General features: G+C 39.5%; 1 protein-coding gene across 4 annotated transcripts in view; it reads right to left on the bottom strand.

Moving 5' to 3' along the window:
- Positions 1-74: 74 nt before the first annotated feature.
- The window catches only part of phf21b (PHD finger protein 21B), a 78,304-nt gene continuing 62,151 nt past the window's right edge, over positions 75-16,227 (bottom strand). For all 4 annotated transcript variants that reach the window (XM_053508129.1, XM_053508130.1, XM_053508131.1 and 1 more), the window contains 11 exons: positions 14,614-14,706; positions 12,036-12,362; positions 10,954-11,088; positions 10,571-10,622; positions 10,404-10,477; positions 8,874-8,928; positions 6,686-6,708; positions 4,695-4,853; positions 4,489-4,555; positions 4,296-4,399; positions 75-3,012 (listed from right to left, as the gene is read on the bottom strand). In XM_053508129.1, the coding sequence (XP_053364104.1) occupies positions 2,737-3,012; positions 4,296-4,399; positions 4,489-4,555; positions 4,695-4,853; positions 6,686-6,708; positions 8,874-8,928; positions 10,404-10,477; positions 10,571-10,622; positions 10,954-11,088; positions 12,036-12,362; positions 14,614-14,706 (1,365 nt within the window). In that variant the 3' untranslated portion in view covers positions 75-2,736. The remainder of the gene's footprint in view (positions 3,013-4,295; positions 4,400-4,488; positions 4,556-4,694; positions 4,854-6,685; positions 6,709-8,873; positions 8,929-10,403; positions 10,478-10,570; positions 10,623-10,953; positions 11,089-12,035; positions 12,363-14,613; positions 14,707-16,227) is intronic.

The following is a 16,227-nucleotide window of genomic DNA, read 5'->3' as shown; positions in this document are numbered from 1 at the left end:
ACATTTTGTATGAAAGTTATCTACAACTAATGCATTGCACACACTCGCACGACATACAGCACACTTAACAAGACTCCAATTTTCCATGTTTATTATTGATTCAGTTTTCAATAAGAACTTGGTACAAAAAAGTGTGACTACTCTTTACCATTTACCAACTTCCATCAATCAAGTTTGAATGCATCATAAAGAAGAAAAAAACTACATTGGCATATGTAAGACAAACACTTTCCTATACATCCTATCCACTGGACAGTCCCCTTCCATAATGACACAGAAAGAACACTCTGAAGACATCCATCTAACAGTTGCCTTGTTGCCTTTTTCGAGTTCACTTGGATTTTTTTTGCTACCTTTTTTCCTCGTAGCGTACGGACACATCACACATCGCAAGCTAAATGCATAATTGGCAAACAATAAAAAATCATCATGTTCTTTTTGTCTCTTTTCTTTCTTACGTTCATTGATAAAAGAATATAAAAAAGTTTCATCTTGTTCAACGTAGTGTCGAGTGTATATTAAAATAGATCTGTATAAGCACGGCACAGTTTGTCCCGGAGAAGGTTCTGGAATATGGGGGAGGGGAGGGTGGACTGCGGAGGAGGTGGGGACATGTCTTGTATGATGCATGAAGGGCAGAAGAACACTCTCACTATGAACAGAGCTCGGATATGCACGAATTTGCTTTTCTCCGTTGATGTTCCTGTTTGCAGTACGGTTAGATTCTAATCTCAATGCTCTAGTCTGTGTGGTTTCCTGTGAGCTAATCCTTTAGGGTCAGGCTTGTCTCTATGATGTGGGTGTTGTTATGAGCCAGTGAGTGATATGCATGTAATTCCTTACATTCAGATCTGGATGGTGCTCGCTGGTCTGGCTTAATTTGTGAAATTTACAATAATCTAATAGACCATGTCAGAACTCTGATATGAACTTTTCACAACCAAAGAACCCCGAACCTGTCAAAGCCCTTGTGTGATCATGATAGATATGATGTTGGAAAAATTAAAAATCTGCCATGGTTATGTAGGACTCTCTGATCAGGATGATCCCAGCAGAGCTGAACGCAGTTTTGGACCAAGTGACCTGCACTGTTTTATTTCTGGAAACATAGTCCTCTGCTCCACTGGATCGTGATCAGGCTCAGACCCTGCTGACTTGGGCTGAACGCTGATCAGTAGCTAGGGACATAAAAGCAAAGGCAGATCAGCTTTCCTGCTGCCCAGGTTGAGAAGCAGCCCTGCCTCACAGGCCAGGTCAGAACTGCGCACCTTGAGAAATCCTTAAGAAGAACAGGAAGACAAACTAGCAAAGGTGACGCACAAAATTGTCCTTTCAAAAAAACAAATTATTTCCAGGTACGTTTTCTGATCTCAATGTGATATATTTAATAAACCCTGGCATTATCTAATCTTGTTCTTGAGGCAGTGTTCATTTAGATCATCTCACAAATGAAGAAAAAATTTGATAACCAAACAGACACAACTCCAGTCAGATGTGTCCTTTGCAATAATATGTTAAATTCTACATAATGTCAATGTGGTGATTAGGAAATAAGGCATCATTAAAGCAAAAACTACAGATAGAGATACAGACAAAGACGGATAACAAAAGACGATGCTGAAATATGGGAAAGCTCCCAGTTTCAAAATATAAGGGTGTTTTTTTTGGCATATCTTATATACTGGAGAAAAAAAAAGAAAGTGTTTGACAATAGGTGCACACACGCATTGAAATTTGAAATGTCCTTCTTAACGTCCACTTTTGTTGTCAGTGCAACAGAAACGGAAAGAAACGTCACTGATGAGGCTCTGATTGGAGTAACAATACAGAAGAAACAAAAAAACAGAAGGACCTGTTATAACAATACAACATATGTACATCAATCCCCTCTCTCCAATACTTCGATTCACAATTATCAACAGGCATCCGCATGAAAATACTAAATTCTTCACTAGAAATGCTAAATTTTGTAGTCATCTTAAATACTTTGTTCCTTTATCTCAACTCTATTAATACTGAAAAAAAGTTATTCTCTTTTTTTTTCCCGTTTTTGTTTGTTTGAAGGCTCGTATGCTCGCAAGTACATACATGATGAAAACCGCTTTCTCACCTCCTTTTCACCTGAATTATTACGGCGATTGTTGTTCTTAGGAGAATGAGAAGGATTAATTTTCCTACTCAAATAGTTCACTGTACAGTCCTCTCTGTCTCATATGTCTCATTTAACTAACGCTACTCTAATGTTCTCTCTCGCTATATGTAGAACAAGTAATCCCCCCCTTGTAAAAAGAAAATCTTAATAATAATTTTAAATAAAAAAGGCTTTAGCCGCATAAAATACCTAATTTCCGTAATTCATGACGGCACAGTTATCTGCTCGTTTGTCATAAATACATTAAGGCCAAGGACATTTAGTAAATTAAAAACGATAAGTTAAAAAAAATCTCTTAAGCACTGTAGGTGTTGGGTTTAAAAAATACTTAAGAATATACTGTAGTTAGTATTGATTTTTTTTTTTTCTTTATATTTTTGATTTTATTTTTTTTTCCTTAAGACAATACAGCTCTTGGGGAGGGGAGGGGGGACCCACACTGGCCAGAATTTACTCTCCAGCTTCCATTGTGAGTATCTCTCATGAAGCTCAGGAAGAGCTGTGTGGTAAAAGAAATGCACGTACTTTGTTATGAATAAAGTGTTTGTTTTTTGTTTTTTTTGTTTTTTTGCCTGTGATGGGGCTCAGTTGTTGCCCTGGGAGTGCAGCACACTCTTGTGCAGCAGTGTGGAGGGACCTGCAGGGGGTGCTGTGGAGCTGCTCGTGCTGCTGGTGGAGCTTGGTTTGATCCAGGGCAGAGAGAGCAGTGCTGCTCCCCCTGAGGTGGTGGTGGTGGCCGTCATGGTGACTTGGATCATGTGATCGCGCTGGATGAGGCGGATTAGGGCTCGGAGACGCTCCAGAGACGCCTGAGTCTCCCTCTGCTGACTCAGCAGACGCTCCTTCATGTCTCTGCATTTCTGTGGAGAAACACACGCAGGTTAATCTTTCAGCACTTGATGATAAACTTCACAGAATATTCTAAACTTATTTAAGATGTGGCTGCACAACATTTTCTATTAATACATGCAATCTCAGGTTAACTCCGCCCAAGATCTGATTGGTAAGGTGTATCCGCTACCATCTTGTGTTTGAAGTGTGTTTGGAAGATTTGTTTCCAAACACATTCATGCATTTTCACAGATCATTTAAATCATTACTTAGTAAAACCAACTGTACAGATTCCATTGAATCCTATACTATTTATATCATCTTATACTGCGTAAACAAGTTATTAACAAGAAATAGTTCTAATGATAGACTGATTACATTTTAACAGTTTATATATATTACTTTGCACAGTAAAGTGCCTTTTTCCACATTCTTTAACTCTAACAAATCATTTGGACCTGTTGTCAATATTAAAACCTATGCTCGCTAGGACCAACACTGTAATAGCATGCTGTAGGTTCATGGTTCCCAAATTGTGGTCCACACCCCCCTCAAGTGGGCGCCAAAGATCACAGGGGATGTGCAAGCCTTTGTCTGCTCTGAGGCTGTGAGATTGTTGGAATTAGATTTGCACATTAAATAAGATCATAATTACACACTTGCAGTATAATTAAAAGTCTGCAAATTATTTGAAAATTATTTTTAAAAACGATGGACTCTGCTTGGTTGGGGTGGGTTGCTGTGGGGGGCTCATTTTTTCATCCAAGAAAAAAACAGTTGGGAACCAATACTGTAGGTTATTATAGCTTTATTACGACGTTTTGTACGTCCCTGTATATAAGGGAATCAGTTAAGCCTTTTTGCACCCTGCTTTATACTTATTTAAATGCTTTTTCAGTCTGATCCAAAGAACTCACATAAGGACTTTGGAATGGCATTATTAAATCACTGCCACCACTTGTTGGTCTGACAAGTCATCTACACAGGCATAAGACGTACAAATTAAACATGATGTTGTTTATTGTTATAGCTATAAAATCACTCACTCACCCAACAGGATGTTGTGATGTCAGTACCAGTCCAAAGTTGACCGAAAGTGTCAAGTTTCATTTTAATTATTTGCCAAAAATAATTATGTATGTATTTCTAGTTACATTTAATGTCATGGAGTCTCTGCAAGACAAGATAGCTCCTCTTACCATGAATATTATAACAGTTATAAACATTTATTTCTGTGTGTCTGTGTGTCCCAGTAAAGGTTGCATGGCTTCTGTGCCTCGGCAGAGTTTAATTAGAGTAACATGAACTGTACCAAGAGTGATTTGTTGAGTCTCTGGTCCTCTTCTTTCAGGTGTGCACACTCCTTCTTCAGCTCACTGTTCCTCCTTACCAGTCTTCTCTTCTCCTCCTCTCTCACTATACATATACAGATATAGACGTGCATTACACATCCTCAGCTGCAACCAGACGGCATGGATTACTGATGTATGTACTGTAGACTGTACCTGTTTTGTGTGTAACGTAAGACTGAACAAAATTATGTGGCCAAGACAAGTTTTCTTTGTTCAGAACCTTTAGATGAGAAAGAGAGAGAGAGAGAGAGAGAGAGAGCGAGAGAGAGAAGAAAAAAAACCCTTTAAATTCATAAACACTGCTTCTAAACATCACTAGTCGTTTTAAAAACTCATATTCATGTGTTAAATGGTCTGACCTTCTTCTGGCACTTAGGGCACAACCACATGCCCTTGGGTGGGGATTTGAGCGGGGGATGTAAGCAGTCCAGGTGGTAAGCGCGGGTGCAGCTATGGCACTGCTGTAGGTTCCCTTCCTCTTTGCACACAGCACAGTGGTCGTCATGCTCAAGCTCTTCCTGTAACAATCAAGCACAAATCAAGTCACACATTACAGCCCTATCGTCACCATCCTGCTCTGTACATCTCTATTACTTCTGTCTACTGGCAGAACAGTAACAGCACTGAGGGCTGATTTTAAAGATAAGTGAGGCACTGTATTACCCTGACATGGTACTTTGATTGATTGTTTTAATCTGGTCTCTAGATAGGGAATGTTGCAGCACATCAAATCCAACAGATCTGTCAGATAGACAGGCTTCCTCATTAAAAAAAAAAAACTTTACTTAGATTTGAAAGAAAGAAAGAAAGAAAGAAGAAAGAAATTAAACTACATGTTAAATAAAAATGTGCTGGCTGTGATATTTTTGAAACGGCCCATAGTATAACTGGTGAATAATGTACATAAATTAGTTTCATCGTTTCAATGATATTTAAATTCTCACGTACTCACTCACGCTCTCAATCTCTGTACCATTGATGTACAAGGTTGTGGGGGACCTGGAGCCTATCCCAGGATCAGGGTACGAGGCAAGGTACAGTGTGGACTTTATTTCAATAGACTGGGGTGACAGTCAATACCACATGGGATTTGAAAACACGAATTAGCCTATTGGACTGTGGGGAAAAAACCGAGGCAGCCAGAAAGAAAAGCCACCAAGCATAGGGCCATGTCCACTAGTGAAGTTTGAATCATTTTAGTGACTCGGTTCTTTAAATCTCGTTCATCAAAATGAATAAATCATTTTTTTAAGTCATTTAGTTCCTTTGGTTCTTTTGATCAGAAATAAAATAAAATATTACATTTTTAATAAACAGACCCCCAACACGTCCACATACACAAATTTTGGCTATAGTTCCAGTAATAAAAATATTACAATGCAGCTAAGGACATACTATGATAAACAGAATGAGCAGCTCACCATCATATCTTCTAGTCTGAGTCGTTCATTCTTTTGAATCTACTGCACGCGGACCAAAAGACTCAAAGGTAACTACTCATTCCTGTTTCCTGTACATAATCTACGAAGGTTTTGTGATGATTTGCGCATGCGCACCCAGTAGAAAATGAACAAATTACTCTCTGAGCCTACTCGTTCTTTTGAGTCACGTTAAAGATTCGTTCAAAAAGAACAAATCGTTCATGAACGACCCACCCCTGCAGGTAAGAGGCCTCATTGTTAACTACTACTGTATGCCACCACACCATCTCATCAAATTCATTATTAGTTTAAATGCTAATTTTTAAGATCCTATGTTGCTAAAAGCAGTGATATATGTGTACTGTACTACATCAGTACTGAAAAGATAAGTTTCTGTAAGGACGGTGAAGATGAAGGGTTATATATTATTTAGGCTGGTGTAAAACCATAAGGCAAACATCAATAACATGAAAAAATGAGTAGAAATTATATTTATACTCAAATTTTATTTTGATAATTCCATAAACTATGAGGGGGGGCAGAAGAAGGGTTGAGAACCACTCAAATCAGTAACACCACCACCAATCTGTATCTACAGTATGTGGTTTTACACACTGCGCTGCTGCTACTTGAATAATTGCATAAATTAGCATAATGTTACTTAGCATAATGTTATTGCTCTTTCTATCTGTCAATCTAAACTTCCTTGGTTATCATTTGAATGCCTTTAAATACTTAACATCTGTAAGTGATTTAAAATTTAAATGCTTTTTTTTGTGTGTGTTTGTATAATCTACCCTGAACGCCTACAGTACAGCATTACTTATTTAAAACTTCTTCAATGAACAATGAACAACTGGCTACAGGTCATGACAAAAAAAACACCCTTTCTCCTCCACATACAGAGAATCTGAAGAGTAGCTACATACCTTCCAACACAGATCCTCAGAGTCTGGCATGCGAATGGGAAGCAGAGAATACGTTAGTAGCTTGCAGAGTGAAGAGACAGGGTTATTCATGGGTTAGATTACAGTTATAGCCATGCAACAAAGCTGAGCACATAGAAATATAGCTTGAGGCGCTTCTTTTAATAGCACTGTCTCTAATGGCTTTTAAGAACAGAGAAACAGAAGCCTGTTCTCCTGCTCAAAAGAGCTTTCAGTGGAGAACCTTCAGTTACATGCAATAAGGTGCAGTTTTAAAGTTAGACCTATAGTACTAGGGGTGTTCAAGTCAAACCAGGACTTTTGACAGAATACAGTAAAAAGTACTTTTATGTCTCTATATAATCCCCTGCTACAGTAATGCACTTATACCAGCGTTTTTTTACTGCTTGAATACCAGGACGGTAAAAAGTTTACTCAGTATGCCAGAGCCATGATAATACTGCCTTTTTACGCTTGAAACCCTGGCCCCCCAGGAACTCCTTTAATGGTTCAAGCATGTGGAAATATTTTGGAGTGTGGTCATTGGCGGAAGATGCAGCGATAACTGCTAGCCAAGTTCCTGTAATGTGCAAGTGGTGTTTATGAATGGTTGTGTATACAGCTCCCACAGACGTATCTATTTTGCAAGTGGGGATAAGTTATCGGTTGTCTTTCAAAGATCAGGCGTTCCACTTGTTGAACGTTCACGGGAATGACTGCAGCGGGCTCCACCCGTTTTATGCCTTCATTTGCATATCATTTTATCACAAGTCCCAGTTTGACTTGAACACCCCTGGTAACAGATTTTTATTACTTTTCCCCCAGATTTTCTCCCTAATTGTTTAGTTGTGTCCAATTCCTCCCCGTCACTGGGGGGCTCCCATATGAAGCTACTACCACCACTCAGTCTGGAGGGCCGAAGACTATCACGTATTTCCTCCGAACCACGTGACGCCAGCCGACCGCATCTTTTCGAACTACTCACTCACGCACCGCTGTTGGTGGCGTAACACACTCGGAGGACGGCGCTATCCACTCCTTTCGCTTGCGTGAGCTTACAGACTCCCCTGATTGTAGAACCCTAATTAATGTGGGAGCACCAAGTATCTCTCATCCCTCCCCTCTGAGAGAGCTCGGCCAATCAGCTCTCTCTAGACCTCCGGCTGCGAGTGGTTTAACACTGCACCACTCAGAGGCCATCCTGATCTAATGCATAGTATAAAGATATATACTTATTAGACATGGGTGGCAAAAAACATCAACTCAGGATTACAGTTCTTTGGTGTGGCAATTCATGTATTACCACAGTGACTCCAAAATTGATTTTTTTTCTTTTACTTATATAGAGTCAGCCAAAACAAAATAAATTTAGTATTAAAATATTGAAACAAGTTTTTGTTTTCCTGAAGTGTATACATTTGTGAATGTGGTAAAATGTTGCCATTCCTCTATAATCCTACAGGGGCGCACTCTAAACTATTCACACGTTGGCAGGCAGCACAACATGTGGTAGGAGCGATTTATTAGTTTTTTGTTTAGAATTGTAACAAAAAAAATTATATCGGATCGAGATATTCATAAAATCATGATATTAACAGGATCACAATACGAATGGAATCGGCACATGGGTGTAGTGATGATACGGTATCAAGTGATCCTGGCGAGTCCCATCCCTAGTAATTATAATGTCTTTTATTTGTGCTGTCTGGGGCGATATAAACACCTTCATGCTCTTTAAGATTCAGGAACAGCTTGGTGTTTAATGAAGGCTTTGATAATTAGGTATTCATGACTTGGGTGTAAAACACGTAAGTGAACAGTGCATGGCAAAAGGGGACAGTTGTGTGTGTGTGTGTGTGTGTGTGTGTGTACATCAGTTGTGATCTGTACTACACTAGGTGCTCCATTAAGAGCATTTGAACATTTCATTTGATAGAAGTCCGAAATGGCACTGCAGACCTGCACGAACATGTTTAGAGTCTTTGATATTCACTCTGCATTACATGAGCATGAACTCGAAACCTATTTGTCTAGCTTAGGAACATGTTTTTCTCTGTGTGAGTGTGTGTGTGTGTGTGTGTGTGTGTATTTGGGGGGAGGTGTAACACAGGGCATGAGCATGCCTCTTCAAATGTAATTTTGTGAGCTCTACCCCAGCTGTTGTGTTGATGAGAAGAGAGATGAGTTTTACCTCTGGCTGATAGGAAGAGGGGGTTGTTCAGGTAATTTGAAGCAAGCCTTTTGCGCTGGAAAGCAATTGACAGAGAAACATTTTCATCGAGATCATAAGGAGAAAATGTATATAAAAATCTAATGCATTTGTAGAAAACAGGGCCTGCCTTTTTTATATTATAAATGATACATTTGTGAACATTAAGGACATTCACGCTGTGCATTTTAGTAAAGGACACACAGAAGGACGTTTACAAGAAAAACAGTAATATGTCTAGCAGCAAACAGGAGCGCATGGCCTTAAATCCCAGGCTGATGTTTATATGCTGATGTATTCTTTGCCCTACTAGCCTCTATTTTTATTAGCCATTAGCATGTGTTTTGGCTTATTTTTCCTTGTTGCCCGAGCTTAAAGTGACGACACAAATTACGCCAATTTTTCCCACTGAAACATTGTGGTTCGAGTTGTTTTTGTTAGCCGCTTGTCATAGTTAGTTAGTTAGTTCTAACAGGAATTAAAGATATAGAAAAGTGCAGCATCATATACATACACACTGTATATTTATCTTTAGTAAATCTTGCAGAAAATGAAAATAAAAACCCTTCGCTTCGCAAACATGTTTTGAACGGGCTCCCGAACTTACACGAAATTCAGTTCGACTCGGTTCTCTCACTTGTATGCCGGAAATACGTGAGAAGCCTGAGGCGTTTGTATGCCGCAATACCACCGTATCTTTTTCATTCACTCATAACCAGTTTATATCTAGTTTGGTTACCCCTACAAGACCCAATATACAGGCCTCATTATAGTACACGCCCACATCAATTAAGCATAACATGTTTATGATTAAAATTAAGATGTCAAAATCTATTGTAGGCAGAAAATCTTGTATAGTAATTCTGTCTGCTGGAAAAAAAACTAAATCTTATTCTACTGGGAGGAAAGCTTGCTTCTTTAAAGACATAAGGAATCTATATTTTTATTTATATATTTTCTATTTATAATATAAAACATTAGTAAAAGATTTATACGAATAGGTTTATCATCATTTATACCACGTTATCCTGTGTACAGGGTTGCGGGGGGCCTGAAGCCTATCCCAGTAGACTTAGGACGCGAAGCGGGGTACACCCCTGGAGGGGGTCCCTATCCATCACAGGGCACACACACAAACACTCTCACACTCGTTCACACACTATGGGCAATTTGGGAACGGCAATTAACCTAACCTGCATGTTTTTGGACTATGGGAGGAAACCGGAGTACCTAAAGGAAACCCACCAAGCACAGGGGTACACAGACCCCGAGTTGGGGGACTCGAACCCGGATCCTGGAGGTGCAGGGCAACAGTGCTAACCACTAAGCCCCCAAAATAGGTTTAATAATTTTATATTAAAAAAATGTAAATAAATTTGACTTAGATTATCACATTTACACTTGTTAAGATGTTATCAATTAAAATATAGCTCTTTTTGAACTTTAACTATTTGGCAATTTTTTTTGTTTGTTTTTAAACATGTATTATGTGGTGCAGTTGTGATGAGCTACCTCTGGATCAAACAGGCTGTACGCAGGGTTAGCCGTACTTCTTCTCTTCCTCTCCTGTCGTTTGGTCTGGATTTCTGCCATAACAAAGAAATATATTAGTTATAGTTGAAGCTTCTAACGGGAATCAATTACAGTCAGGAACCGTGATCCCTCGAGCAGAAACTCACCTTCCAGGTGGTCTGTAGTTACGAGGCCAAGAGCCACCATGAAGGCAATTTTCTGTAAGGTGGAAAGACAGGAACAGTGAGGAAACTGTAAATCATGGCTACAAAGACTCATCGCTAACACAGTGTGTAAGCCTGGATTCCTTTCATACATTTTGGATTCGTGTCCAAAAACATACAGATGATCCGCTGAGGTGTGTTACAACATAAAACAGCGCACTCCTGCAAGGCTTCCCAGGACACACCGAGAATCAGATTGTGTAAATATGATTTCAGACACAAATTTCCTGGAGGTATCTACGGTTATTTCTTGACACCAAATATTTCTATTTGTCTGTCAATCCTTGTTATCGATGTAGCAGACTATATGAGCATAGTGAGCATACCTCAGGGTCTTCCTCCTTTTTGTTGGGCTTGCGTGGAGGGGAGGGGGCAGGACTGGGCTCCTGAGAGGGGATCTCAGCCTGGGGGCCTGGAGAACCCTGAGAGCTGCTAGGGATCTGTGGCTGAATGATAATCACCTGGGGGAAAAACACACAAATTCAAATAGTTTCAGCATCAATCAAGAATGTTTGACGATAAAATAACATCAATGAGAAATTTTATGTAAAGAATCATTCCGTCATCATACTACAGTAGAGTTAAAGTAGTTTTTACGCCTTTTAATCTATATAAAATTTCATTCGCGGAGATGATTTAAAGCTGTGGATCTATAAGTCAAAAATCTGTTATTAAGTCATGCTAATATTTACTACAGGATCAGTGAATGATTACGAAGAAGAGAAAAATGCATCCTGTGAGTTGAATGTGACCACTGGTTATGAGGACCACCACTCTCTCTTAACAACAGCATAATGAGCCTCACAAATCTTGCCTGTGTCAGCCACAGACCATTTTTCATCCCAGCCCGAGATTAATTACTGCTGCAAAACTTGTATGCAGGGAAGAGACCCTACTCTGAGACGCTTCAGGATTCTAAAAAATTACTTGTCACGCACAAGTGCTCGGGAAGGTTAAGTTGCACAATGAGGGAACGATTTCCCAAAAGTGTATTACATTGTAAAGATCAAAAGTGTTAGAAATCGTTTCCACGCGCCGACATTTTACCTTAATAGTGTTTGTACGAAGCTGCATTTCTAAACTGTATCGATCAGGGCTCAGAAATAGGATCATAATAATAATATCAGTCTTAATCTTGTCAACTCTAACTGATTGATTGCAGGATATAAAGCACCTGGTAGGTTATTGAAATATACATTTATACAACATATAATAATAATTAAAAAAAAAGATATGTTAAAGAAAAATAAGTATATATAAATTAGATGATTTACTCATACAGTTTGATTCAACTTTTTTTCAGTCATTTGAAAAGACGACCCATTCCATCCATTTTTTGGATTAAATATCTGATAGCGTTCACAGGAAGTGTAAGCTGTGCTGATAGCTGATCGGGCCACTTTCTGACCTTGCTGTCTGGGCTGAAGATCAGCGGTTGCACTTTCACTGCCTCGCTCATGGCTGCCGCTCCGTTGGCTGCGGGTGCGGTGGCGGAGATGATGGCGTACGCGACGCCGGGGCTGGCTGTGGCTGTGGAGACACTGGATATGGGTAGGGGAGGGGATGTGATCTCCCCCTGGCCGCTGGACATCCTCTCTGGGCGAGTGGTAGCGAGTCCCTGGCTTTTGGGGCTGACCACAGCAGTACCACGTGCAAGGCTCAGTGGCTGGCTGGACTGCTGCTCCTGGCAAGGGCTATGGGGAAGGCTGTCTGGGATCAGGGTCTTTGGCCTAACCTGTGTACGGCAGGGATTTAAGAGTTATTCACTGTCCTCTTTCATCATTTATTTGGACAACAACGTTGGAGGTAGGGATTATACAGTAGTTGATGATGTATTAACACAGATCAGTGACAAAAACAAATACAAAAGCAAAAATGAAACAGAAATCTGAAGCCATGTGTATAGAACATTTGTTCACTTCTAAATCATAGTTCAGTCAACTATGCCTTATTTTGGACCAGTGCTGCCCCCTTGTGGAATTCCTGCTACATGCATAAACAAGCCTTTATTTGCGTCCTTATCAAACATCATTATCTCCATTGATCTACTAAGAAGACCGGTGGAAACAAATAAGCTCAACTTGAGCAGGGATTAACTGTGTCCAAAGTCTGAACGGAAAGTTAAGCACGGATGGAAGGCTTAAGTCTTAAAGATTTATTAGCACCGCGATTCATCGGATAATCTCCAACATTTTGTCCTGTACTTTAATGGACACTAATCTGTATTTGAAGCATGAGCATGTGTGTTACACCACGTTGCTGACCTGGTGTGACTGTTTATCTTTTTTAGATACAGCAATTCATTCTGCCAGTGCTCACATGACGGGGACAAATCTTCCGCTGAAATATATCATCACATTTTGAATAATATTTCAGCACGTGGCCGTAGACTGAATTACGTTTGCCTTGATACAAAACCATGGGACTGTAATAAGAACGTGGTCAGATCTGAGCTCATATTTCACAGTGCATACACAGATCAGTGCTGGCTTCACTCCCGCGCCCACACATTTCTCAGCACAGAAGTGCCAGTAATAGCTGCAAAAAAAATGCAAAAGCTCTGCATCTGGCTTTTTTTTTCGCCTTCTTTCTCTGATCATTAACAGCTGACAAGTTGTTGGCTGACTTCAGGAACAAATCATTGTTAAAAAAAAAGCTTCTGATGGATTTTAATTATCTAACCTTTTTTTCTTTTAATATTTGATGACCCTTGCATTGATAATCCTGAGATTTTATGGCTAAGGTGTGTTGATATTAATGACAAATATGGGTCACATACAAACAAAAATACAGTCTGATTAAAATGCTAAAGAGTAATTTCACATCGCTTCTTTGTGCATCCTTTTTATATTTATAACCAACACTGTCGTTTTTTCTAGTCTTACTGCATTTAGTCGAACATGATCTTCATCCCCTATCACCTAGGCTTAATATACACTACCACTCAAAAGTGTGGGATTACTTTTTAATTCCACTCCATCCGTCTTTTCAGAAATGTATTTGCTACTCGTGATCTGTAAATCCTTCATAACAGCTCTAATCTGAGGTTCTGTTTGTTAATTGGTGATTTCTGAGGCTGGTAACTCTAAATAAACTTCTCTGCATCAGAGGTAAGTTTTGGTCTTGTGTTCCTGGGAAGGTCTTCATGAGAGTCAGTTTCATCATGGAGCTTGATGGGTTTTGCAAATGCACTTGACACAATACTGTTCTTGCAAGAACTTTTCCAGAGAGGCCGATCTTTGTGTCTTAAAATAACAACTGACTGTTGTTTTTGTTACATAATTACCTGATTCCATGAGTGTTGTTTTATATTTTTGAAATCCCCAGTACTGTTGTAGAATACTATAGTATTACTAGTATACTATAGATTGAGCGGTAGTAAATTTCAATCCGGATTGTAAAAATAAATGTTACTATTTACAGAATTTCCCTAATATTTATTCATTCTATGGCAAAAAAAAATATAAAAATCAACGTAAAAATCTACTCATGGTTTCTAAACTTTCTAGCTAAATACCCGTCACCATTTAATGTAGCAAAAAGACTGCTCATGGTGCATATCATAATTTGTTCACCTTTTTTAAATAATATCATGCTATTTGTAATTACATCATCTTTCACTAGGAGTTTCAGTAATTATTTCTGTCAATAAATCTTAAATAGTTTTATATTGTAAAGTAAACCAAAAATATAGTTGAATATCAAAAACATTAAAAGGAATCAAAATCAAGATTTATTTGCCAAGTATGTTAACACACATAATGTGGGTAAATAAATAAAAAGTTTGTGTAAAAATAAGTAAAAAGTTTCTTATAAGGCCCTACCAGTAAAGCAGACTGATCAGTTTGTTAGATCAAAGCAACATCATCAAGAAAAAAAGAACTGACATGAACAATTTGTTTTTTCCTTTGTTCAGAAAACAAGAATTTGCATGTTTGTTTGTTTTGTCTGAGGATTACTTTGTGATTTCTGGAGTAGGGTGTTACCTGAGGTAGCACAGTGGGCGACTGCCCTGCCAGCCGATGCAGAGAGCTGACCTGAGGCACCTTGATGGGCACTGCCGTGAGTGTTCCCAGCATCTGAAACAGAGGAGAGAGATGTGCTGTGATCAAAATTTCTGTGGTTTCTATTTTAAAAAAAAAAGGATGATGCCGAGGGTACTTGTGTTGAAGGTTGACAGAATGTGACTGACCATTGTAAACACATTTTTCTATTTCCTCCTGACTGTCTATCAAAATTAATTAACCCCCCTCCCCAAGTACAGGCTCAGAATCACATTCCCTTAATTTGTGTTCGTTTTGCTCATCAGGCTCCTCCAGAGAGGTCGAGGGACCGGGTCAATGCTAATAAGTAAAAGAATAAGAGCAGGAAACGTTCATGCATTCTTTAAACTCTCTGCCATGAAGGATGCTCACGCCCACTTGTGTTCCTTGCTTCAGGAAGTGCTCTCCCCCCAGAGAAACTCGACTGCGATGAATGTGGCACACGACACGGAGTCTAGCTCATTATTCCGCTGTATTCAAAAGCCTGTACACACTGGCGCAACTCTCAAGGACTTTTCTGTTCAGAGGGAAGCTGAATGTTATCTTCTGCTGATTATGGATTCTTATTACAGATTGAAGTATGTAACCGAGTATAATAAGAGAAACATAATAGTCATGCCAGGCGGCATTGTGGCTTAGAGGAGATGTCGCCACTTGGATGCTCCGTGTAGTCTGCTTGGGATGCGTGTGGTAACTGGGGACGGGGCCATTTTACCATGAAGATGGTCCTGTCCTCTGAAGACTCTCAGGACTGAATTTTCCTACAGTTTTGTACCTGAGCCTCCATTAACGAACTGGACTCCATATTAACTTAAAGATATCATCTGTTATATTAAACCTTCAGATGCCTAACACACAGTATGATGCAGATCAACACCTGCTATACGTTATTACCCAAATGAGAATGGGTTCCCTGTTGAGTCCGGTTCCTCTAAAGGTTTTCTTCTATCACCATCTCAAGGAGTTTTTTCCTCGTCACCTTCACCCTCAACTTGATCATCAGGGACAATCTGATCGTTTTGATTCATACGCATTTTTTACATTTCATACAAATTTCCATAATTTTCTTCTCTGCGACAATGACTATAAAAGTGCTATAGCCTTTAGCACTGTCGCTAGCACCTCCGGGGTTTGCATGTTCTCCCTGTGTTTGGTCGGATTTTCTCCGATTTCTCCCTTAGTACATATACATGCCACATAGGCTAACTGGCATTCCCAAATTGCTCACGTAGTGTGTGTTTCCTGCGATAGACTGGCACCCTGTCCAGGGTGTACCCTGCCCTGTGCCCTAAGTCTTCGACAACAGGCTCCAGACTCTCCCCTACAGCCACCGCCAGTATAAGCAGTATAGACAGCATAGACGATGAGTGAGTGTAATAGTTATGCCTAGCTTTACCATCCATTGGAACTAAAAGAAAAAAAAGTACACTGGTTATCCATAACCCGTTCTGTACGTAAGATAACGAGGAATTTAAAACTTTCTGTAATGCTTGGCGAAGTTTGTCTAACCTGTCAATAAAATAAACTGCTCAGAGATATAACTCTGGTCTATGCTGC

Source organism: Clarias gariepinus, chromosome 12 (genome assembly GCF_024256425.1).
Source record: "Clarias gariepinus isolate MV-2021 ecotype Netherlands chromosome 12, CGAR_prim_01v2, whole genome shotgun sequence".
Taxonomy (NCBI): Eukaryota; Metazoa; Chordata; class Actinopteri; order Siluriformes; family Clariidae; genus Clarias; species Clarias gariepinus.
This window is presented reverse-complemented; position numbering and strand designations above follow the sequence as displayed.